This window comes from Pleurodeles waltl, chromosome 4_1, assembly GCF_031143425.1.
Source record: "Pleurodeles waltl isolate 20211129_DDA chromosome 4_1, aPleWal1.hap1.20221129, whole genome shotgun sequence".
NCBI classification, from domain to species: domain Eukaryota; kingdom Metazoa; phylum Chordata; class Amphibia; order Caudata; family Salamandridae; genus Pleurodeles; species Pleurodeles waltl.
The window spans coordinates 998788153-998812602 of NC_090442.1; the positions used below are offsets into that span (position 1 = coordinate 998788153).

Here is a 24450-nt window from a genome sequence, read left to right on the forward strand (position 1 = left end):
ACACAACTGAGTCGTGGTCTCAGACTAAGCACCGGAGACATACCTGGTGGGGATTCATCACCAACATGGCGCAGTGACAGGCACCGCATGGCTTGGACCCTACCTTCCACGATGTCCTCTCCTGCACAGACAAAAAAAAAAAGTCTTGGAAAAAAAGGGGTTGAAAAAGGCCTATCAAACAAGACAGGGCAGTTTGATTCCGGATCTGTGCTTTAACCGGCATGGAAGGAAAAGAACAGGTATGCACGCCTGGATGGTGCCTTTCTAGGCGACCGTAACATCACAGACTGCTCCAACAATGCCGACGACACCATGCAGATCTGAACGATGCCACCCAAAGGCATGCGCAAGGGTATTGCTTTGCAAAAGCTCCGGATTCCAAGCTGACGCCGGGCAATTTGAAAGGTAATGAATCTGCAGCTAGAAGTCTCTTTCAGATTATAGTCATTCAGCAGGCATTAATGTTCTTCCATGAGGTATGTGTTAAGTTGGTCTATCTTCCATTCTGTAGTCCTGGAAAATGCACACCATTAAAAGGGATGCCTGTTGATATAGTATAATGGCATTTCGACTGTGCTTTCTCAAATGGAAACAGGATCTGGTTTCTTCTGCTCGTTGAGATAAGCCATCTATATTGCAGAACAAAGATGGATGTTACATTTTTTGCTAGACCAAATGATTTGTAGGCAAAATTGACTGTCTTCGGTATACTGATGTGATATTCCTGCTCTGAAAGGGACACAATTTCATCAAATGATCCATACTTCTTAAAAAGAACTGCATCAATTGTTTGCGTTAAAGCAGGTGTTTCACATGGAATCCCTGAGAGCATATTGGACATCTTGCACCCCCATGAAAGGGGATGGAGTTGTTCAGCTGAATCTTTTGTTCTCAGTCTCCTATTACCTGAAATCATTGGTTTTCCAAGGCATTTGTAGATGAGCAGCAGGCACTAATAAAATACAGAAAGTCATGCTGCGAAGAAAAGAACCATGTCTTATTGTTTTGAAACTCAGGCACAGATTTACAAAGATTACAAACAATACAGTGTTGCATGAAGGGGAAGACACACGAGGCATATCTACAAAGACTAGCCTCTGCTGCTGGGTCATCCCTTTTGCTGGTTCACGAACTGGCTGATTTGTGCTATGCATCACCTTACACCATGGCACAGAGGTGAGTATGCACTGTTTAGCATAGATATCTGCTGGAAATATAGCCTTTTAGTGCAAATTTCTATCCTAGAAAAACACAGAATGTTCCGACGCATTATATGTATGCTGTGCACTGCTGCACAATGCAATGTTTGAAGTTTCTGAGAGAAACCAACACATTTCCCACACAAGACCAGTAGGCATTAGTTGTCGGCACAAAGCCCAGTCCACTTGTCTTAGTATATTAGGCTTTGCATCAAAACCTATGGGTGTTTGCATCAAGTGGGATACCTATCAACAGAGCAACACAAAGTGGATAAGATGTTCTGAAAACGGCACCATCCAAGCTCAAACTACCTTTTGCACTGGAAGTAAATTACTACTGCTGCTATGTGTTTTCGTGTCACTCTAGCGCTGGTGCAATGCCTTCTTAACTCTGAGGCTTCAAAAGATGAAATGTCCTCTAACTAGCCATGTGTTCACCGCAGTAAACACTTTTGCAATTACTGTGTAGGTATTTAAAGGGAAAATGTTTTCCTTTCTTCTTTGCTTTTCAACTTTGCTGTGTGAGGCACTGTACAGCACACACAAAGTAGGAAACGTTTTAAAAGTTGTCTAGGCATAGTAATTTGTACTGGAAGGAGACCCCTCCGGTACAAAACCTGAGCGAGATACCTCCTCACCCCAAAACTCGGATGCACACATGCCACCAAACTTAATTTAAGCAGCAAATGGGCTGCTACATTTTGAACCAGCTGCAGAGGATGGGTGGTCACAGAAGGAAGCCCAAAGAGAGAAAGGGCATTTGAACAAGCAAGTCTGAAACCACTGAACACTGAATGCCCGGAGAATAGGCTAGTCAGTGTTCTTAAGGAGAAAATAATTTTTTGTTATGGGTTCTCAAAAGGACCAGGAATGTGGCAGTCACTCTTGCTGTATGTGTTTTAAAAGTTAGCTCATCCTCAAATTAACCCCCAGAATTTTCACTCACCTGGAGGTCAGGGAAAATGTTTCCAGAATGTCTGGCCCACCAAGCAGAAGTCAAATAATTTAAGGCAGTTGGCTGGCATCCAAGCAGACACAGCAGCTAGATCACGGCGAAATTAGGACGGAAACATCGAGCAGCTACCATGCTATGAACTGATTGTCATAAGGAGAGCACAAAAGAAACGTTGAACAAGTCTGGCAATAGGTATCATATACAGACTAAACGGGGGGGGGGGGGGGAGGGTTGAGCTAAGGAAAGAAACCCAGGAAACCCCAATGGACACAGTTCTAGGGAAAGATCTAAATGAAGGCATGACACAGACTGACAGTAGACCGAGACGAGAAAAGAGAGCCATTGTAACACCTTGCCACCAATCTCGCAAGTTAGTGCTGTACATGGTATTGAAGACTCCCAACAGGTCCAAAAGTACTAAGGCTGCGCTGTCTATTGCATTAAAAAAATATATATATATTGAAGAAAAACACAGACACTGCACTGTCAGAGTTTTTATTTATTATTTTAGGACACGCCAGCAAAACCAGATATGTCCTATACCAATCATTTCTACAAGTTAAAACACTGACACAGCACGTATGTCTATTTTCCATACATGTTTTCATTTACAAAATACACAATATATTTTAAAAATTTATTTTCAATAATATACAAGAATATAATGTGCAAAATTGTATCGGCAACATCGTGTGGACTTGAGGCATGAACTGAAATTAATTTACAGCATGAACATTAGTTGTTAAATAACAAAGCTATGATTGTAGAGGTACACAGTCAAGCAACTGTAAAGCTAATGCGTCTGTTTTAATTTTAAAATACCGTTGCAAGAAAATGTAAAGTGCAAGTGTTGCACCAACAGTAAGTGCAAATTACGCCCCAACATAAAGATGACTATGTCAAAAATAAAATATATCTAAAATACGTGGCAGAGTAAATGATGCATCACAACGTAGAGAAATCCCAAGCTACATCTTACATTTTCGTTTTTTTTTTACACAGTATGATCCATCTACTACCCCTTCAATATTATTGTGCAAAGTATATTTTATATTTTAGTTAATTGCTTTTTTGTCTCATTCATAAAAGAAGTGGAACAACTATCCTCGAATCAAGACACTTCTCTATGCCAAGGATACCATATGGCTATCGGATTAGCTGAAAAGGGCACGGAGCTTAATTTCCTAGTTAAACCAAGGGTGGCAAGTACTCAGCACAAAGAACAAGGGTGGCAAGCACTCAGCATAAAGAACAATGATAAAGGCAACTAAAAGCAATATAAATTTAAAGTATCAAACACAAACTACCGCTAATTATCTTTCAGTAGCCTCTTGGTGCAGAGGCTTTTAGTCTATTGCGTTGGCATCTGTGATTCAATGTTGCCATTATGCTGCTAAACCCCAACTTATAGCGTCAGTTAAATGAATCTGTGCAATGTATAACAAGCTACAAAAGTCAATATATAATCAGAAGTTACGTTTTCAACACCCTTGTTTAAAAATAAAACATGTATACACTCCTTTTACATACGCACAACAGGCTACCAATTTCAAGCTAGATTACCTGACAGATGTGTAAGAAGTTTGGAAGAATAATAAGGCAATTTGGTTTTAAATGTTGATAGTTGAAGCTTACTTAATTGTCTACTGTGGAAAGAAAACTCTTCCATACGAGTGCATTTTATGCTGTTGCTGTAGGTTTCCTGGTCAGCAAATTCAAAATGTATGGTGAGAGCCAGACGAGAGTTTTCCAAGTATTTCCATCAAGTGTCATCGAAGTGATTGAAATACACATTTATGAAAGTGGAAATTCCATTTAATGCTGTTGCGATCCCTGCGAAAATAAAAACAGATATAAGTTTTTACTTGGTAGAAGGTAATGGAAAAGTCACTTATCTGTAAGACTAAGTTATTTGCCTGCAAAAGGGGATCTGCTGCGTTAGTATAGTGTGCAGGTCCATGTGCCATTTCAATATTCTGCCATGATGGGTTGGGTAAACTCTCGTAAAATGAACACATACCATGTTGTCTTTAACAGAAAACTCTGCAGTGTCACTTTTATTGAGTTGGTTGACTTTGCTCATACCTATTGTAGTCATGTGCGTCAATTCACCAAAATGCCAGTTAGCGGAAGAGACATCACACACAACTGTTTTACCTTTACTTTGACTCACACACATGGTTACATATACACGCGTTCTTTCACATGAACACACCCCCACAAGCAAGCGTGCATACAACATATATACAGGGAGTGCAGAATTATTAGGCAAATGAGTATTTTGACCACATCATCCTCTTTATGCATGTTGTCTTACTCCAAGCTGTATAGGCTCGAAAGCCTACTACCAATTAAGCATATTAGGTGATGTGCATCTCTGTAATGAGAAGGGGTGTGGTCTAATGACATCAACACCCTATATCAGGTGTGCATAATTATTAGGCAACTTCCTTTCCTTTGGCAAAATGGGTCAAAAGAAGGACTTGACAGGCTCAGAAAAGTCAAAAATAGTGAGATATCTTGCATAGGGATGCAGCACTCTTAAAATTGCAAAGCTTCTGAAGCGTGATCATCGAACAATCAAGCGTTTCATTCAAAATAGTCAACAGGGTCGCAAGAAGCGTGTGGAAAAACCAAGGCGCAAAATAACTGCCCATGAACTGAGAAAAGTCAAGCGTGCAGCTGCCACGATGCCACTTGCCACCAGTTTGGCCATATTTCAGAGCTGCAACATCACTGGAGTGCCCAAAAGCACAAGGTGTGCAATACTCAGAGACATGGCCAAGGTAAGAAAGGCTGAAAGACGACCACCACTGAACAAGACACACAGGCTGAAACGTCAAGACTGGGCCAAGAAATATCTCAAGACTGATTTTCTAAGGTTTTATGGACTGATGAAATGAGAGTGAGTCTTGATGGGCCAGATGGATGGGCCCGTGGCTGGATTGGTAAAGGGCAGAGAGCTCCAGTCCGACTCAGACGCCAGCAAGGTGGAGGTGGAGTACTGGTTTGGGCTGGTATCATCAAAGATGAGCTTGTGGGGCCTTTTCGGGTTGAGGATGGAGTCAAGCTCAACTCCCAGTCCTACTGCCAGCTCCTGGTAGACACCTTCTTCAAGCAGTGGTACAGGAAGAAGTCTGCATCCTTCAAGAAAAACATGATTTTCATGCAGGACAATGCTCCATCACACGCGTCCAAGTACTCCACAGTGTGGCTGGCAAGAAAGGGTATAAAAGAAGGAAATCTAATGACATGGCCTCCTTGTTCACCTGATCTGAACCCCATTGAGAACCCGTGGTCCATCATCAAATGTGAGATTTACAAGGAGGGAAAACAGTACACCTCTCTGAACAGTGTTTGGGAGGCTGTGGTTGCTGCTGCACGCAATGTTGATGGTGAACAGATCAAAACACTGACAGAATCCATGGATGGCAGGCTTTTGAGTGTCCTTGCAAAGAAAGGTGGCTATATTGGTCACTGATTTGTTTTTGTTTTGTTTTTGAATGTCAGAAATGTATATTTGTGAATGTTGAGATGTTATATTGGTTTCACTGGTAATAATAAATAATTGAAATGGGTATATATTTGTTTTTTGTTAAGTTGCCTAATAATTATGCACAGTAATAGTCACCTGCACACACAGATATCCCCCTAACATAGCTAAAACTAAAAACAAACTAAAAACTACTTCCAAAAATATTCAGCTTTGATATTAATGAGTTTTTTGGGTTCATTGAGAACATGGTTGTTGTTCAATAATAAAATTAATCCTCAAAAATACAACTTGCCTAATAATTCTGCACTCCCTGTATTTAAATAATTTGTCTTTACCTTAGCTGCCAGATTCATATTCCAGCTAATTGTACTCCATTTTTATTACACAAATGGTGAATATTACTATTCACTACTCACTATTTGGCTAGTAAAAAATTGACAGAAATCCAGGAAAGTTGGACCCCAACTGACGTCCATTTGGATGAGCTGCCCCTGTGTCCCAGACACTCATTTTGCGACATCTGGGGCCAGCGGTCACAACTACAGTGTCAGGGGTCTCAAGGGGCAAGCTAAGGGGCCCAGCTAGCAAGCCTTAAATGACCTCCATGGTTGTAGTGATACTTTCCTGTAGCACCCACCGTCCTGAAATTCTGGAGCACATCATTAAAATGTTTTTAAAAAACGCATCAACAGCCAAAGAATGAGACGACGGAAAAGGCCGGGAAGAACGTATCTGAGATATCCATCCTGGAACCACCTTTATATCCAAGTAGGTTATTCTCGAGCCCTATTTTTTTTTTTAACATTGAGATGCAATGTTAATAGAATAACAACTACCATGTGCCTGGGCATCTGTCGACTTTCAGCAAGAACATGGGGTGGGGTATGTCTGGCGTGTGACCTTGTTGCGCTGAAAATGTTACAAGGTTCCTTGAAGAACGCCTACTTCTCCCCACCCTCCTGGCAGTGCAATACCCACCTGGAAGGCTGCCTTCCATGTGAGAAACGTGTGAGAAGCATCGGTTTATAAGTTCCAGACAAAAAGCCCTCCAGTACTGCATTGAGTTCCTGCCTTGGCACGGCCTCTTGGCCACCAATATGTGCACTAACCCCTTGAGAAAGTATTTTTATTGGTTTTATGTTAAGAAAGGTAAGCAACAAAACATAATCATGCCAACACACAATATACTAGAACATTGTAGTAAAGGTAACAGTCCTGAAATCCCCTGAGAAAGTCTTGGATCACAGCTTAATACACAAATCCCGTGGGATTCTGATGTCTCGACTTAACTAAGTCAAGCAAGTATAGCAACTGTCCTTGTAGCTTGTCCACTGAATACACAATTCAACGAAATAAATGCACACAACCTTTCACTTCCAATCAGAAGTGGAGATGGTCGACAGCTCCATGCAGTCCTAGAAAATTGTAAATTATAAAGTGCCACCTAAGTCTTGAGGTTGACAAACAAAGAAACAGATGTAGTTGTGATGTGAACCTGCCTGCACCCTGTTGGACGGCAGCTGGAAACTGGTAGTTTGGAGTCTCAGCACACTAAAACACAGAGCAGCTTGGGGAACCAGATCAGTTCTGTTCATTTCAGTGCTACCACGATCATGTTGGCAGTCTATTGTACCAAGCCACATAAGGTCACCTTTCACAGATGAACTGAAATGGCTCTCCAATTGTCCATTTAGTCTCCTTTTGAGACTAACCCTGTAGCATGCGTGTTTCTGACTGATTTTCCGGGGACTGGCCTACTAAATGGCTTTTTCCCAGGTCTATGATGATTCTTTTCTGCCCGGCCTCTGACCTGGGTGGTTTCCCGCAATTTCCATTTGGTGTAAAATCTGAAATAAAGGTTCTTTTTTGGCTTTGATCTTACCTTCATTGACTATGGGCCATATTTATACTTTTTTGGCGCCGCATTTGCGTCAAAACATAACGCAAATGCAAACTTACAAAATACAATTGTGTTTTGTAAGTGTGCGCCGATTTTGCGTAAAAAACGACGCAAATGCGGCGCTAAAAAAAAGTATAAATATAAGTCTTTTCAGGCATGTTTCACCGCTAGAGTTCAAGTCTTTCTTTTTGAGGTCTTCGGGAGCTTTAACTTCACTGATGAGGCCGGTCTTGGGATACGTGGCTCTTAGGAGAAATCGGCCATAATGCCAGGGGAGTTGCTCACCTGTTCAACTATGACTATTTACACAGTCAGCAGATGCGTTGTTTCCTTTCAGGATTGGTCTATGAAGTGATGCTTAACAAAAGCCTTCACTGATCATTTGGGGGCAGGCTTACAAAATTCGTGTGGGTAGTGCTTCTGTTTGAAATGTATAGCTCTTTTAAATACATGAGTAGTGGTATACAGAAGAACGTGTGCTTACATTCAAACAAAGTGATAATTCGTAGAATGGGCAGATTTGCACCATCTGAATGGACATCATTGACAAAGAAACACATCTAAATTCAAGCCTGTATCTGGGGAAACATACAGGCAGACTGTTCTTTTGACTGGAACATATGTCATTTTATTGCTTTTTTGAAGTCTCTTGAGGTGGGACTTGCCTCAATGCCAGTTAATAGTGAATTGCAGTGAGGAGGACGTACAAGTTATACAGACCAGAACCTAAAAAGTGACAGATGACATGTCTGAATAGAGACATTTCTGATTGGAGAGGTATTGGTTGGTTTTCCTCTAGTAAAGTGAGCCATGAGATTAGCCTGTAGGAGGTTATTGTCCTTCTGGAAGCAGCTTAAGATGCATGATTATATCTATCTAGCAACAGAATTGCTTTGAGGCCAGTCCTGTGCGAACAGCTCCACAACTATTGAAGAGTTGCTCCGACTTGCATAGGTCATTTGTTCTGTCCACGTCATAACTAAGAGCTCTTCAATATGCGTAAGGACCTTCCTGTCTGAGTAAAGGGATCCAGGAAGTAGGCCAGGAGTACAAATGTATGATTGATATGAGGATCAGAGTAAACAATTAAAAGAAATGTAGGACTGCGAGAAACCTTATGGTGGAAAATTGTGCATGCTTTTTCAGTACAGAAAGCTTGAAGCTCGCCTTTCCAGCAGATGTAACTTGCCCACAGACTAGAAAGGAGGACTAATTAATATAAAAAAAGACTGTGATGAATTCTCAAAAAGGTTGTCTATGGGATTCTTACTCATTGGAACTACAAAGCAAAAACTATGCTAAAGAAGTTTACATAAGCAGATAAAGCAGCCAAATATACTGAGAGAACTGTAAGCAAAAAAAAGGACAATAGCATAGTAGGGTTTCCTCGTGACAAGTCGTTTAGTTCATTTTCTTCCCCAGTCACAAGATACAGAACCGCCTCCCCTTGAAAAATGGCTTTAAGAATCCTGACTTTCTGCAGAGGAAATTTGAACTGCTCAGAAACCTCCTGCTTGGCCAGATGCATTACTACCTGAAATTTGATTTCCGCATTTGGCTAGGCCAGAATAACTGTGGCCCCATGGTACTTGAACCTTGACAATTACCTTCAGCAGCACTGGATTTGGAAGAAAAAGCCTTCAGATGTCCCAGCGTGGTATACTAAATAACTTAATCCCATAGGAATGTGGTTCCAGAAACCTGAATGGATACTTTGGCCACTCAGAATTTTCTTCTGTGCCAAAAGTAATGCTCCTTCCGGTGCCTACTCTATCCAACCGCATTATCCTCATTTTGTGAATATTCCCCAGGTGTCAGACTGGATCCAAAAAACTCAGAAGCATTACTCCTGATACGTGGCGCTGTGCAGTTTGGTGTCAATGTCGTTCCATTCCAAAAGTGATGACGGAGTGCCACCTCTGGGTGCGGATGTTAATATTTTTAACAGGCTTGTCTGCGCCCTCAGACTGAGCCCATTTAAAAATCAGTGTGCAGCTATATAGATTGGGACCTTTTTAGACAGAAAAGAGACCATTTCACAGAACAGGGAGGCAGGAGGGGGTCAAAAATAGGTAGTCAGATATAGTTTTTACCAGAAAGGGAGTTACTGAAGGTAAGTAACTTGTTCTTCTGATGGATAATTTTAATCACAGACTCCTCACCTTGTAAATAGATACCAAAGCTGTACCTCTCCAGGTGGTGGGTCCATGGAACGTCTCAGATTTAAAGTCCTGCAGGAATGAACGTGCAAAATGCCCATCACGATCAGACCAGACCATCAAGGCCATAATGCTTCATTTTTTTGTTTAAATACATTTATTAGTTTAGTCGTGAGAAGATAATTACAACATCGCTTTTGGAGGATACAAGAGACTACATTCAAGTCAGTCAATACACACAGACCGTAATGCACAGTATAGTGGGCTATGATCAGGTCGGAAATGGATTGTTCAGTCATCTGACATCAACACAGAGATGCCGCTGCAAGGGGCGTTAGTGTCACCAGCAGTTCGGCAGGCAGATGTTTGCTGCCTGTTAGAAATGGGGTCTCTAGTTGGAAGTCCGTTTGAACCCTGTCCAAGTAGGAACCCTCACTCTAGTCAGGATAAGGGAGATACCCGCTCAGATAACCCCTGCTCACCCACTTGTTAGCTTGGCACGAGCAGTCAGGCTTATCTCAGAGGCATTGTGTAAAGCATTTGCACATAACACCCAGCAATAAGTGAAAACACTACAAAAGGACACCACACCAGTTTTAGAAAAATAACCAATATTTACCTGTGTAAATCAAGACGAAAATGATCCAACATAACCTGCTAAAGATAAGAATTTTGTAAGATTTATCCTACAAACACTGTTCCAGTCGATAGCTCCACCTGGGGCTATCACGGCGTCGAGATCAACAAAACCAACAGTTCAGGCCAGCCACGGCGTCGCGGGCCAGCTACGGTGTCGGGAAGACCCGCAAACAGTACCTTGGATTTGCAGAGCGTCATGATCCTCGCAGTGAGCTCCAGAGAACAGTGTCGCTGATGTCGTATTGTCGGTTCTGGAGTCGGTGCAGGAGTCATCGGGCCCTTGAAGTTCACACGTGTTGTGGATCAAACTCTGGGCTGATGAAGTACGGAGTACTGGCGTGGATGGTGTCGGGCTGGGGTGCGAAGCGGGACGATGCGATGTGCACAGGTCATGATGCAGGCAGCAGCTCAGTGACGGCATCCAGTGACGTCAGTGAGCCCAGGGCTCTGATGTGAAGCGGGGCAGTGTGACGTGCGGTGTCACCAGGTCACGGTGCAGACAGCGTCATCGTTGTTGCTGAAGTGCTGTCGTCGGCAGGCCCAACCCAGTGGTGCAGGACGGTGCTTTGTGACCCTCACGAGCGGTGTCCCAGGCCACGATGCAGGCAGGGATGCCCGGTGACGACACTGGAGTCGATGGAGCTGGCGTAGGTGGACGGGGGCTGTGGTGCAGGACGGGACGGTGCTTCTTGCTCCTCAGGAGCGGTGTCCACGGGCCAGTGGCCGCGTCGGAGAAGCCCAGGCTGCGGTGTGAGCAGGTGATGCTGGAGTGCGGGGCCCACAGGTCGGGAGCAAGCCGTGGCTCGGTGAAGTTGTCCGATGACTGCGTCGGTGAGACCAGGGTCGTGGTGTGAAGTGGGGCATGACGGCTCCGTGCGGTGTCAGCAGGTCATGGTGCAGGCCAGTGGCTTCTTTTACAGCATTGCAGTGGTTTTTCTTTTTTTACAGCACAGAGCACAGTTCCCAGTGCTGCAGGTAGAGGAAACTGAAGTCTTTGGTGTCCCTGAGACTTCCAACAGGAGGCAAGCTCTACTCCAAGCCCTTGAAGAACCTTCAAGCAGGATACATAGCAAAGTTCACCTTTTGCTCTCTTTTAAGGTAGAAGCAGCAACTGCAGGCCAATCCAGCAAAGCAACACAGCAAAGGGACAGTAGTCCTTCTCCAGCAATTCAGCTCTTCTCCTTGGCAGAGGTTCCTCATGATTCCAGAAAGATTCTAAAGGTCTGCGGTTTTGGTCTGCCTTCTTATACCCTGCGTTCTGCCTTTGAAGTTGGTAAACTTCAAAGCAAAGTCTCAAGTGTTTGCAAGATCCTTCCTTGTCCAGGCCAGGCCCCAGACACACCAGGGTGTTGGAGACTGCATTGTGGGAGGGCAGGCACAGTCCTCTCAGGTGCAAGTGACCACTCCTCCCTCCACTCTAGCTCAGATGGCTCATCAGGATATGCAGGCTACACCCCAGCTCTCTTTTGTGTAACTGTCTAGAGGAGAGGTGTGAACAGCCTAACTGTCAAACTGACCCAGATGCGGAATTCACAAACGGGCAGAGTTACAGAATGGTTTAAGCAAGAAAATGCCTACTTTCTAAAAGTGGCATTTTCAAACTCACTATCCAAAAACCAACTTCACTAAAAGATGTATTTTTAAATTGTGAGTTCAGAGACCCTAAACTCCATATTTGTATCTGCCCTCACAGGGAATCTATGCTTTAAAGTTATTTAAAGGAAGCCACCATGTTCATCTATGAGGGAGACAGACCTTTCAACAGTGAAACACAAATTTGGCAGTATTTCACTGTTAGGACATGTAAAACACACCAGTAGATGTCCTACCTTTTAAATACACTACACCCTGCCCATCGGGCTACCTAGGGCCTACCTTAGGGGTGCCTTACATGTACCAAAAGGAAAGGTTTCTCGCCAGGTCTAATTGCCAGTTTAAAACTGCACACACAGACACTGCAGTGGCAGGTCTGAACCATGTTTACCTGGCTACGTATGTGGGTAGCACAATTAGTGCTGCAGGTCCACTAGTAGCATTTGATTTACAGGCCCTTGGAACCACTGGTGCACTTTACTAGGGACTTACCAGTAAGTAAAATATGCCAATCACGGATAAACCAAATCAACAGTACAATTTACCTAGGGAGCACTTTCACTTTAGCACTGATTAGCAGTGGTAACGTGCGCAGAGACAATAAACCACCAAAAACAGACCTGAAAAAATAAGAGGACAAAGGCAAAAAGTTTAAGGGTAACCCTGCAAAATGGGCTATTTCGAACACTGCCCCATTCTGAGCATATCCCCTGTGCAGCACGTATGTCTTTGTGCAGAGATAAACTGAATTTTACATACATAACAGAGTAACAGAGCTGGTAAATTTTCAGGACATTCAACATACATACCTAATATCATCCTGATGCCCCCCCCCCCCACCATTAGTGTAGTGATCATGCAAGGGAAAGGAGCAGGCTTATCTGTGGACGCTCTGGCAGTTAATTGTGTGGTGTCCGGGAATGTGGTCCGGATGAGCATGAGATTCAGGTGATCCAAGAAGAGAGGGAAACACCCCCTCTGGTGATAAAGGTTCTGGGGCAAAGGGTTCCAGTGTAGTATACATGGGTCATGAATAGCAGAATGAAAGTTAGATAGAATAGTGTCCCAGGCACTGGCTAATGGATATTTTCAGAGTCCTAAGTTTTCCTCTCTGCGCAGGGCAGCACTCTTAACCTGTGCCCATGTGGTTAAGGACTGCACCCAAGAGGACGGTGCAGAGGATCTGGTGACTACCATCGGACCAGGGCTCTTATGATGTGCAGTACCACTTGCGGATGCAGTTGCCATTCGTGATTTGTTAAGGGGTTGCGACTGAGTTTGTCCGCCCTGGCATGAAGAAGTTCTGCCAGGTAGTGCACAACCAGAGAAATGCCCTAGAAAGTTATCCACTTCCTTAGGCACAGAGCTTCCTCGCACATGATACAAGAACCCAAGCTGTCCTGCTTGCTGCAGTACAACATGGCGGTGTGGTTGTCTGAAAACCTGTACCATACTCCCTTTGACAGTTGACATGAGGACCTCCAGCGCCAAGTGGATTGCTCTCAACTCCAACAGACTGATGTCCTGTCATTGAAGGAAGGGCAAAATAAATGGGCAAAAATGCAAGGAACGCAAGAGAATGATCCGAGAACCGAAATGCACCAAGTTAGAATGAGATTATATATGTTCAACCTAGGTAAACCATTTTGGCCCATCTGCCACCACCTGATTAGGGCACAGGTCACATAATGAAACACAATGATAAAGACAATTTTCTTTCTAAATGTTAAATGCACTTCTAGAATTAGAAGTACCCAACAATATGGAAACTTTATATCCCCTTATTAAAAGTAACTAAATATCAATGATATACAACAGTATGAAGAACAGTCTAATTATTGACTCTAACTAAAGCTTGGTTGTGATGGGGTTAAAAACCATAATGTGACTGATGTATGCGCTGGATATAATTTCTTCCTGTCTGGTATGTCACTGTTTACGTGCTGGATCCAGCCTGCCAGATAAAAGCAATGTTTTGGGAATGAAAGAGAGCTGTCCTCTTTCGACAGCATGTTACTGATATTCCACAATGAGGTCCTACCTAGACCTTTCTGCAAGGGCACCGTGATGGCCTGGTCAGTGCAGTGTTGGATTCTCTACAATGCTCCTGAGCTGTTCTAGTCATCTCTCCCTCTCACTTATAGACATTTTTAAACACTAGTTGAGCTCTAGCCATCAAAGTGTCCATGGACTCGTCCACACAAATTGCACCTGCTGCAGAAAACAGGAGTGGAGCAGTGACAGGGATTTAATCAGGCAGGTGCTGTCAGGTACTAGGTATCTGCACTTCTCAACAGGGGTGCAATACTTTTAATGGGGAAGTACCCACACTTTACATTAGTGAACAGATGCTCTGGGATAGTGAATACTTGTATTTTTATATTTCCATTTCAAGCCCTGTCTGCTGTGGTGGCAATGTCTCCTTAGTCCCTCATAGCTGTGCACAGATTTATAGATGGATTTCTGACGAACAGATGAGTGGTGGTGCAGAAATAAATTAAGTAACTTATCTGTAACTGTAGTTCTCAGTACTGGAATATTTCATAGATTTACATGCTTGAATCAATCCCAATCGTTGAGATGGGAGTCCCACGGTATCATAGAAAAGCAATGCTATGATGGGTATAGACCAGTGGTTCCCAACCTTTTGACTTCTGTGGACCCCCACTTCATCATAAGTGGAACCTGGGAACCCCCACTGAACCATTATTGGAATCCGGGGATTACTGAAAGCTGGAGACCTAATCTGTTAATATTATTTAACTTTCTGAGCAGTCGTGGACCCCCTGAGGAGGCTCCACGGACCACAATGGGTCCCCGGACACAGGCTGCGAACCACTGGTATAGGCCATAAAGTCCTTAGGCCATTCAGTTTAGTAATGTATTAGTCACTTTTAAAAAGAGACTACACTTAAGCCTTTAGCAATCATTTTGCCCCACCCTGTGGAACACTCCAGTCCCTCAGATTTTTTAAGCACGAGTGTGTATAAGTAAACACCCACTGAAAGCGAAAGGTGAGCTTCCCAGGAGAGGAAGATGCATTGCTTGTGAATCTATGAAAGACTCCAATACTGGAGAACTATAGTTACAGGTAAGTAACTTAATTTCTTACTCCAGTATAGGAACATTCATAAAATCACATGCTTGAATCAGGGTAAACAGAAGTGAAAAGCAAATTTTCTACAAAATCCAATGCATGTGCATTGAGGAGAAAAAAAATACACCCACACACTTTATTTAAAAAAAAAAAAAAAAAAAAGAAAGGTTACAGGGACGTTATAGTTAGGAAATAGAATTTAAAAAAAAATATGAAAATTCTCAGAAAAATAAACAAGTGTTTGAGGGACGTTATAGTTAGGCTCACATTTCACTTGTAAAAAACCAGTGAAATTCAGCAGTTATAGTTGCCTGAACTAACTTCCGGCCCGCAATCCACTGCTTATGACCTCACATATTACATTACTCATAACATGGTCAATGATATCAATGATGACCAAGAACTCCAGAGGACAGCGGCCCTGTCCAGAAGAAATCATCCAAAAGGACTCCAGAACTGCCTCGTATCCGTGAGTCCTGCCCATTCTGCACCCAATGCCCACCGCCTGTGTACAGGTGGCCCACCAGACCAGAGAAGGTCCTCAGGCGATTCAGACCTCAAGTCCACCCTGGGTTGACCCCTTGTGGCCAACACAGCAAAGCCTGAATCCGGAGAACCCGCTGCCCACGACCGCATCCAACAAAGATTCCGGACACCCAAAGATACCCCTACACCCGCAGCACCCTGGCCTTGGGGAATCCGACCAACAGTCCAGCTGGCACCTCTCCTACTTGTCCAGTCTTTAGTTTTCCGGAACCGACCCCAGGAACCCAGCCTGCAGCACCTTTGTGACACCCAAGGTTCTCCCATTGAAAATCATTGGGTGCCCGAAGCTGTGTTTGCACCTTGCACCCGGCTGCCTGTGTGCTGCTGAGGGTGTGTGTGTTTGGTGCTCTCCTGTGGCTTCCCCAGTGCTCCTCTAAACCCCCCAGGTATGTGCCCTGAAGCCAAGGGTACTTACCTGCAATCTGTTTCCTTCCGAGTGCCCCCAGTCCTCACAGGACTCCATTGAAAACCAGACAGGAAATCGGACCTCTGCACCCGGCCGGCCCTGTGTTGCTGGTGGTACACTTTTGGGGTAACAAACTTTGACCGGTGGACATCCTAACCTCCGAAGACTGGGAACATAAGTAGAGCATTTACCTGTTAACTGTGGTAACACTTTTTCTCATCTAGGTTCCTATAAGAAATTGCACTGTCAACTTTCGAAACTGAAAGTGTTACTTACTTGTAAACTGTTTTATTTACAAAACCTAAACAAAGTACACTTGATAAATATGCTTGATACCTACTTACAACTGTACTTACCACAAACAAACACCTTTTGATTCTAGAAATAAAGTCACAAAATATACTTTTGCTATATAAAAACATTGGCCTGGAGTTAGTCATTGAGTGTGTGCCTCGTTTCTCGACTGTGTGTGTGTACAACAAATGCTTTGCACTATCCTCCGATAAGCCTAACTGCTCGACCACATTACCACAAAAGAGAGCATTAGTATTATCTATGTTAGCCTCTGTTAAGCCTCTGGGGAACCCTTGGACTCTGTACACACTATATCTCATTTGGTATAGTATATAAAGAGCCAGCTTCCTACACACATATTTCTCGGCATCATGAACGCGCCACCAAAATCGGCTGGAAACGCAAGGCGGGGCCCTTGATCAGCTGTCCATCATTCTGGCAAAAAGCCAGAAGACCTTTGCATAGTACTAAGGTGGACAGTGCAGGGACAATTCAATCGGGGAGGGGCGTATGCCCTGGGGACCCACCACAATTCAATGCGGTAAGAGGAGGGGCACGGGTTCCCTCCCCTGGCCAATTTCAGCCCCAGGGACCCCATCCTCCAGCCATCTCTCCTAAATGCCCCCCAGAGAACCCAGTGTGCAATGGGACAGCAGGGGGAGCCCGATTGCTCCTGCGGTCCTAGCCGGCTGTCCATCTCCTGCGGGAGCTGGCATTGCACTTGCACACAGGAAGCTGCTAAACATGCAGCACCCTGTGTGCAGATCAATCGTTTCATCTCTTTTCCTGCTCGCATGTCTGTGGGCTTCCAGCAGGCGCAAGTACTTTGACAGCTCTCGTCCACTGGAAGCAGAATGTTTGCTCTGACTTGGTGGGCAGGAGCTGTCAAAGCTCCCGCCAAGTCACAGCAATCAGCTATGCCCCAGGTGTGGGCACCCCGGGACATAGAAGGAGCCAGCCCTAGGGGGTGGCTGTCTCCAGGGCTATGTATGGACGGCCCCCCTCCAATGTTGAAGACAGCCCCGGGGAGGTGGCAGTCCCCAGGAATTGGGGGTCAGCAACCGACGCACTTCATTATTTTCATTTTCAGTCCCGGGAAGGTGGTGGTCCCTAAGGCTGCAGGGGGCCTACATGCCCCCCCCCATTCATTTTATGATTTGCCCCAAGGATGTAGAGGTACCTGGAGCCAGGAGGGTCAACAAGGCCACACTGTTATCATTTACATGAGCCACGGGGAGGTGGTGATCACCAGGGCATAAAACTGTGTGCCCACCTCCTTTATTTTGAAAAGATTTACATGCCCACGGGACCTGGCCCATTCAGGGGCTTTAGTGTAAACAAGTGTGGGATACTGCACTTTAAAACGAAATAAGTAAAATTGCAGCAGCAAATTAGTCTCAATTTTTTTTTTTTTCCCTCTCTACAAAAGTGCTTTTTTGCCCCAACGGGCCCAAAGCTTGAGGGTCAGGGTATTCCTACCCTGTCCCCCTTTCAGTTTTTATTTAGTCCCAAGACGGCTGCTAAAACTTTCCCTGCACAAGGTCGTCATTTTTCGCTACATTGTTGCAACCACAGATATACAAATTTAGATTTCCTTAAACGTTTCAACAACTACTGAACTGATGTACACCAAATGACAAAAAGCAAAAGTGGAAGAACAAAATCTACTTTTCTGGCAACTTTGTTATAATTATGTCCAGCGGTTCAGGCTGTAGTTGTGTTCCAAACTCCTAGAGGATTAAAATGGGGGAAACACTTTTTTTGAACCCATTTTTCTTGGCCCCCACTTGACTGATCACCCCAAAACTTTCCATGGACAACTAGAACTACCAGCACATCTTTTTTAGGAAAATTTCATGAAGATCTGCCAAGCAGCGCCAAAGATATATGCAGGTCATAAAATGTTTTTCCTATGGAAACATTATCCTAACTATACCTACTGTTGACTGTCAGTAGGAGATACGGAAAATGTCACTTACCCAGTGTACATCTGTTCGTGGCATGTAGTGCTGCAGATTCACATGCTGTGCATATATCGCCGTCTAGTGTTGGGCTCGGAGTGTTACAAGTTGTTTTTCTTCGAAGAAGCTTTTTTCGAGTCACAGGATCGAGTGACTCCTGCTCTCGGTGATAGGAGTCCATGCCCATGCGCACTTTGTTAGATAGTTTTCTCGCAGGAGGGTGAAGTAAGGAGTGGAAAATTGTGTATCTACAAATATATTATATATATATATATATATATATATATATATATATATATATATATATATATATAGTAAGTCAAGAAGATATCCATGCAATGTATATACATATTTACATAACAAAGTACTACAAAGGCTACAGGTTTCCGTGGAGGAGGGAGGGAGTATGTGAATCTGCAGCACTGCATACCATGAACAGATGTACACTGGGTAGGTGACATATTCCGTTCAATGGCATGTGTAGCGGCAGATACAAATGCTGTGCATAGACTGAAAAGCAGTCCCTCTTTATAGTAAGCAGTGGTTAGCCTGTAGGAGTTGAAGTAGTTTGAAATAATGTTTTAAGCACTGTTTGACCAACATTTGCTTGTTGTTGAGAACACATCTACACAGTAGTGTTTAGTAAATGTGTGTGGTGTGGACCATGTGGTTGCTTTGCATATGTCTGCCATTGGTATATTTCCTAAAAATGCCATTGAAGCTGCTTTCTTTCTAGTGGGATGTGCTTTAGGATTTACAAAGAGTTGCCTTTTCGCTTTAAGATAGCAAGTTTGGATATACTTTACTATCCATCTGGACAAACCTGGTTTGGAAATGGGATTACCCTTATAAGGTTGTTGGAAAGCCACAAAAAGTTGTTGTGATTTTCTAAAATCTTTTGTTCTGTCTATATAGTTCATGAGAGCTCTTTTAAGATCAATAGTGTGGACAGCTCTTTCAGCAACTGAATCTGGCTATGGAAAGAGGACTGGCAATTCCACTGATTGATTAATGTGAAATGGTGAAACGACGTTGGGTAAAGATTTTGGATTTGTCCTAAGTACCATTTTGTGTTTGAGCACTTGGAAGAAGGGTTCTTCTAAAGTGAATGCTTGAATTTCACTTACATTTCTTAAGGAAGTAATTGCTACTAGGAAAGCAACCTTCCATGAGAGAAACTGAAGGGCGCAAGAATGCATGGGCTCAAAAGGTGGACCCATACGTCTTGTGAGCACAATATTAAGATTCCATGCAGGAGCTGGTGGACCTGTAGGTGGAATAACTCTTTTAAGACCTTACATAAAAGCTTTTATTCTAAACGGAGAGGTATGTTGTCTGTTTTGGAGGTATGCTGATATTGCTGTTAAATGAATTTTAATGTATGAATATGCCAGATTTACTTTCTGTAAGTGAAGTAAGTAATACACAATATCCTGAACAGATGCTTTAAGTGGATCAATGTTTTTAGGTTGGCAGTAATATAAAAAACATATGCATTTATTTGCGTAGCATTGCCTGATTATAGGTTTACATGCTTGTTTTAGAATGTCCATACTTTCTGCTGGAAGCTGTAGATATCCAAATTCTATGAACTCAGGAGCCAAATCGCCAGGCTGAGCATACTGGGATTAGGATGCCTGATCTGCTCCTTGTTCTGAGTCAATAGGTCTGGCCTGTTTGAGAGTTTGCGATTTAGTACTACTGACAGGTCCAATAATGTTGTGTACCAATGTTGACGTGCCCACGTGGGAGCTATGAGTATCATGGCCAGAGAAGTGTGACGGATCTTGTTGATTAGAAACGGAATTAGTGTGGGGGGGGGGGGGGGGGGGGGGGCAGCGCAAGCAAATATCTCTGACCAATTGATCCATAGAACATTGCCCTTGGATTGCAGGTGTGGGTATCTGGACACAAAATTTTTGCATTTTGCTTGTTGCGAAAAGGTCTATGTTTGGTGTTCCCCACATCTGAAAGTAATGTTGAAATCCTTGTGGGTGAATCTCCCATTCGTGTATTTGTTGCTGCATCCTGCTTAAAAGATCTGCTAACTAGCTGAGTATCCCTGGGATGTACTCCACTACCAGGTGAATGAGATTGTGAATTGCCCATTTCCAAATTGCTTGTGGTAGTAGTAACAATTGGGATGAGCGCATTCCCCTGTTTTTGCAGATAATACATTGTTGTCATGTTGTCTGTCCTTATTAGGATTATTTTGTGTACAATCTGTGATTGAAATGCTTTTATGGCTAAGAACACGGCTAGCAATTTCAAGTGGTTTATGAGGTAAGTTTGCTGGATTGAGTCCCATTCTTCCTGTATTGTAAAATTGTTGAGATGGGCTCCCCAACCGTCATTGATGCATCCGTGGTAATTATGGTCTGTGGCACAGGGTTCTGAAATGGCCGCCCTTTTGATAAGTTGGTGTGATTCCACAATTGCAGAGATTTCTAAGTTTGGCGGTCTAATAACACTAGATCCTGTAACTGACCCTGTGCCTGAGACCATTGTTGCGAGAGACACTGCTGTAGTGGTCTGATGTTTAGACGTGCATTGGGCACTATTGCTGTGCATGATGCCATCATTCCTAATAGCTTCATGACAAATCTTACTGTGTAGGTTTGATTGACTTGTAATTGGGATATAAGATTGTGAAACGCTCAGATTCGTTGTGGATTTGGATAGGCTAATGCTGGCAATGTTCAGAATTGCTCCCAGATATGGTTGAATTTGTGCTGGCTGAAGGTGAGAATTCTGGTAATTGATTGTGAACCCTAACCTGTGTAGGGTATCTACTGTGTATGATGTTGACAGTTTTGAATGGTGCTGGCTTTTATTAGCCAGTCGTCCAGATATGGAAAGACATGTATGTGTTGTCTTCTGAGGTATGCCGCAATTACTGCTAGACATTTTGAGAATACCCTTGGTGCTGTTACTCCAAAGGGTAGTACTTTGAATTGGTAGTGCTTGCCTGCTATTACAAATCTTAAGTACTTGCAGTGTGCTGGATGTATAGGAATGTGGAAGTAAGCGTCCTTTAAATAATGCGGTCATGTAGTCTTGTTTTTGTAACAAGGCAATGACATCCTGTAGAGTGACCATGTGGAAATGTTCTGACAGGATATTTTGAATTAGAGATCTGAGATCGAGAATTAGTCTGAGAGTGCCATCCTTTTTTGGTATGAGGAAGTAAAGAGAATATATCCCTGTACCTTGTTGACTGATGGGAACCATCTCTATTGCACCTTTGAGTAGAAGAGATTCTACCTCTTGTTTCAACAGAGCAATGTGTTCAAGAGAAAGCCAGTGTGATCTGGGTAGAATGTTTGGTGGAGTGGAGATGAGTTCTAGGCAATAACCATTGTGGATAATTGACAGTACCCATTGATCTGTTGTAATTTATTGCCAGTGAGGATAGAAATATTGCATTCTTCCTCCCACAGGAGATTCATGCTGTTTGGGAATGCAGGGGAAGTCACTGCTTTGACGAGGTAGAGCACCTCTTGCGGCAGGGGATTTAGCTCTGGATCTAAAATTGTGTGCTCTATAAGAGTCCCTGAAAGATCCCCTGGGATAATATTGTTGTCCATGTCTTTGCTGGGATGTAGAGGCCTCTGAAACTTGTAGTTTAAAACCTCCTCTAAAGTGAGGTTTTCAAAATGAGCCCTGAAACGGTTTTGTATAAATGGCTCCCATAGCTTTTGCTGTTTCAGAGTCCTTTCTTTATTTTTCAGTGGTTGTGTCCACTTCCGGGTCCAAATAGTTGCTGCTTATTAAAAGGCATGTTAAGCATCGTTTGTTGTATTTCAGGTTAAAGCCTGAGGACCTCAACCAAGCATGTCTAATTGTAATGCTAGTGTTTATGCCTCTAACTGCTGTGTCAGCCGCGTCTAATGCTGACCTGATCTGGTTATTGGCAATGGCTTGTCGCTCTTCCACTACCTGCTGTGCCGTTTTCTGGTGTTCCTTTGGGAGGTATTGCAGGAACTCCTGCATCTCATCCCAATGTGCCCTGTCGTATCTAGGCAAAAGGGCTTGTGAATTAGCAAAACGCCAGTTATTCACAACTTGGGTTGCCACCCTTTTGCCTGCTGCATCGAATCTGCGGCTTTATCAGGGGGAGGAGAGTCCCCTGTGGACTGGCTGTTAGCACATTTTCTGGCTGCACAGACTATAATGGAGTCGGGCGGTAACTGTTGGGAAATGAAAACTGGATCTGTTGGTGCTGGTTTATATTTCTTGTCTATTCTAGGTGTTAACACCCTGGCTTTGTCTGACTCATTAAAAATGTAATCTGCGTGTTTGAGCATACCCAGCAGCATTGATATTGTTTGTGCCTTGAGGAAAGAGTGTTAAAAAGAAAAACCTCTTCTAATGGCTCAGAGTGCATCTGCACACTATAAAATATGGCAGCCCTGGAAATGACCTGGTAATACGCTGTGGTATCCTCAGGTGGAGATTGTCTTGTGGGATACAACTTGAATCAGAGTCATACATGTCCCAAGGATCCATGTTAAAAATACTTTCACCCATATAGTCCCCATGTGAAGAAGCATGAGATTGTATGGGTGAAGTTGGTGGTGGTGGAGTAGGAGGTGGTGGAGAAGAGGAAAGATAAGGCGAATGTGGAGGAGAAGGCTGAATAGTCTTTGGCTTTTCCTTATGCTTAAATATTTTTGCTGGTGAAGGTCCAGCATCCAAACTCTCCTGGAATGCTAATTTCCTCTGTTGCAGGAGGACGAGAGGCAATAATCTTTCCAGTCTCTTTCTGGATTTGAAACCTCCTTTGTTTCTGGCCCATGACCTCAAGATTGGGTATAACGTCGGACTCATCCCCCTCTTGTTCTGAAGATGAAGCATGTTTTCTGATTTTGAGAATGTTCCGAATGTTTGGTGGTAGTATGCTCCGTACTGGCCAAAAAAGCAGTTTGAGTACTTTTACTTGGAAGCAGATTCGGTTCAGAGGTGGAAGCCTCCATCATTCGACTCAATGCCGAAACAGACGTGGCAGTCTGTTGCTGGGGGTGAGCTTTGGCCTTCTTCGGCGCCGAACCAGAGGACGACGAGTTCATGTTTTCGGGTAGACCCATGGCTAACAAGCAGTGGTGTCCCCAAGGCCTTGTGTGGACTTTTAGTTTGGTGGGTAGGTGCTGGTGTACTCGTGTACTGCGCAGCAGGGAGTGTCTGGCCCTTCCTCCTCTGATTCTCTGTCAGAGTCCGAATCTCGAATGGAGACTGTCGTCTGAGCCTGTTCTTCACTAAGGATGCCGGACCCAGGCTCTGTGGATTTCAACGCCATCTCCAACCTCCTTGCTCTCCGATCTCGTAATGTCTTCTTTGATCAAAAAGACAGACATGCCGCGCAGCTTTCTTCTCGGTGGTCTGGAGAAAGACAGAGGTTACACACTGAATGCTGGTCGGTGTAGGGGAACTTGGCGTGGCACCAAGGACAGAATCGGAATGGAATCCGCTAAATGAGCCTGTGACGCTGTAGGGCCAAAGAGGCCCGAGAAGGGCGCGGGCACCTGAAAGGGCGTTTAATCAATCCAGATGCTACAATCTGATCGAGTGTAGTGGGAAACTGCGATCAAAACTATACCGATGGTAAGATAAAAGATAGAGGAGTTCAGATAGTACTGAACCGAAAGTACCGGAGCGAGAGGGAACACGCCCAAACCAGACGGCAAAAGAAAACAATCTAACAAAGGAGTTGATGCCCATGCGCACTATCACCGAGAGGAGTCACTCCCGATCCTGTGACTCGAAAAAAGCTTCTTCAAAGAAAAACAACTTGTAACATTCTGAGCCCAACACAAGATGGCGATATATGCACAGCATGTTTATCTGCAGCTACACATGCCATCGAACACACATATATATATATATATATATATATATATGGAAAATGTCACTTACCCAGTGTACATCTGTTCGTGGCATGAGAGGCTGCAGATTCACATGCTGTGCATTATCCTGCCATCTAGTGTTGGGCTCGGAGTGTTACAAGTTGTTTTTCTTCGAAGAAGTCTTTTCGAGTCACGAGATCGAGGGACTTCTCCCCTTTCAGCTCCATTGCGCATGGGCGTCGACTCCATCTTAGATTGTTTTCCCCGCAGAGGGTGAGGTAGGAGTTGTGTATATAGTAATAGTGCCCATGCAATGGAGTAAGTATGTATGTACATAATGTGTTTAAAAGTGATATATATAT

The 24450-nt window shown here is 43.8% G+C and overlaps 1 protein-coding gene across 2 annotated transcripts in view; it reads right to left on the minus strand.

The window, feature by feature from the left end:
* Window positions 1-2633: 2633 nt before the first annotated feature.
* Window positions 2634-24450, minus strand: part of HBP1 (HMG-box transcription factor 1) — a 329971-nt gene continuing 308154 nt past the window's right edge. For both annotated transcript variants that reach the window (XM_069229842.1, XM_069229841.1), the window contains one exon: window positions 2634-3987. In XM_069229842.1, the coding sequence (XP_069085943.1) occupies window positions 3970-3987 (18 nt within the window). In that variant the 3' untranslated portion in view covers window positions 2634-3969. The remainder of the gene's footprint in view (window positions 3988-24450) is intronic.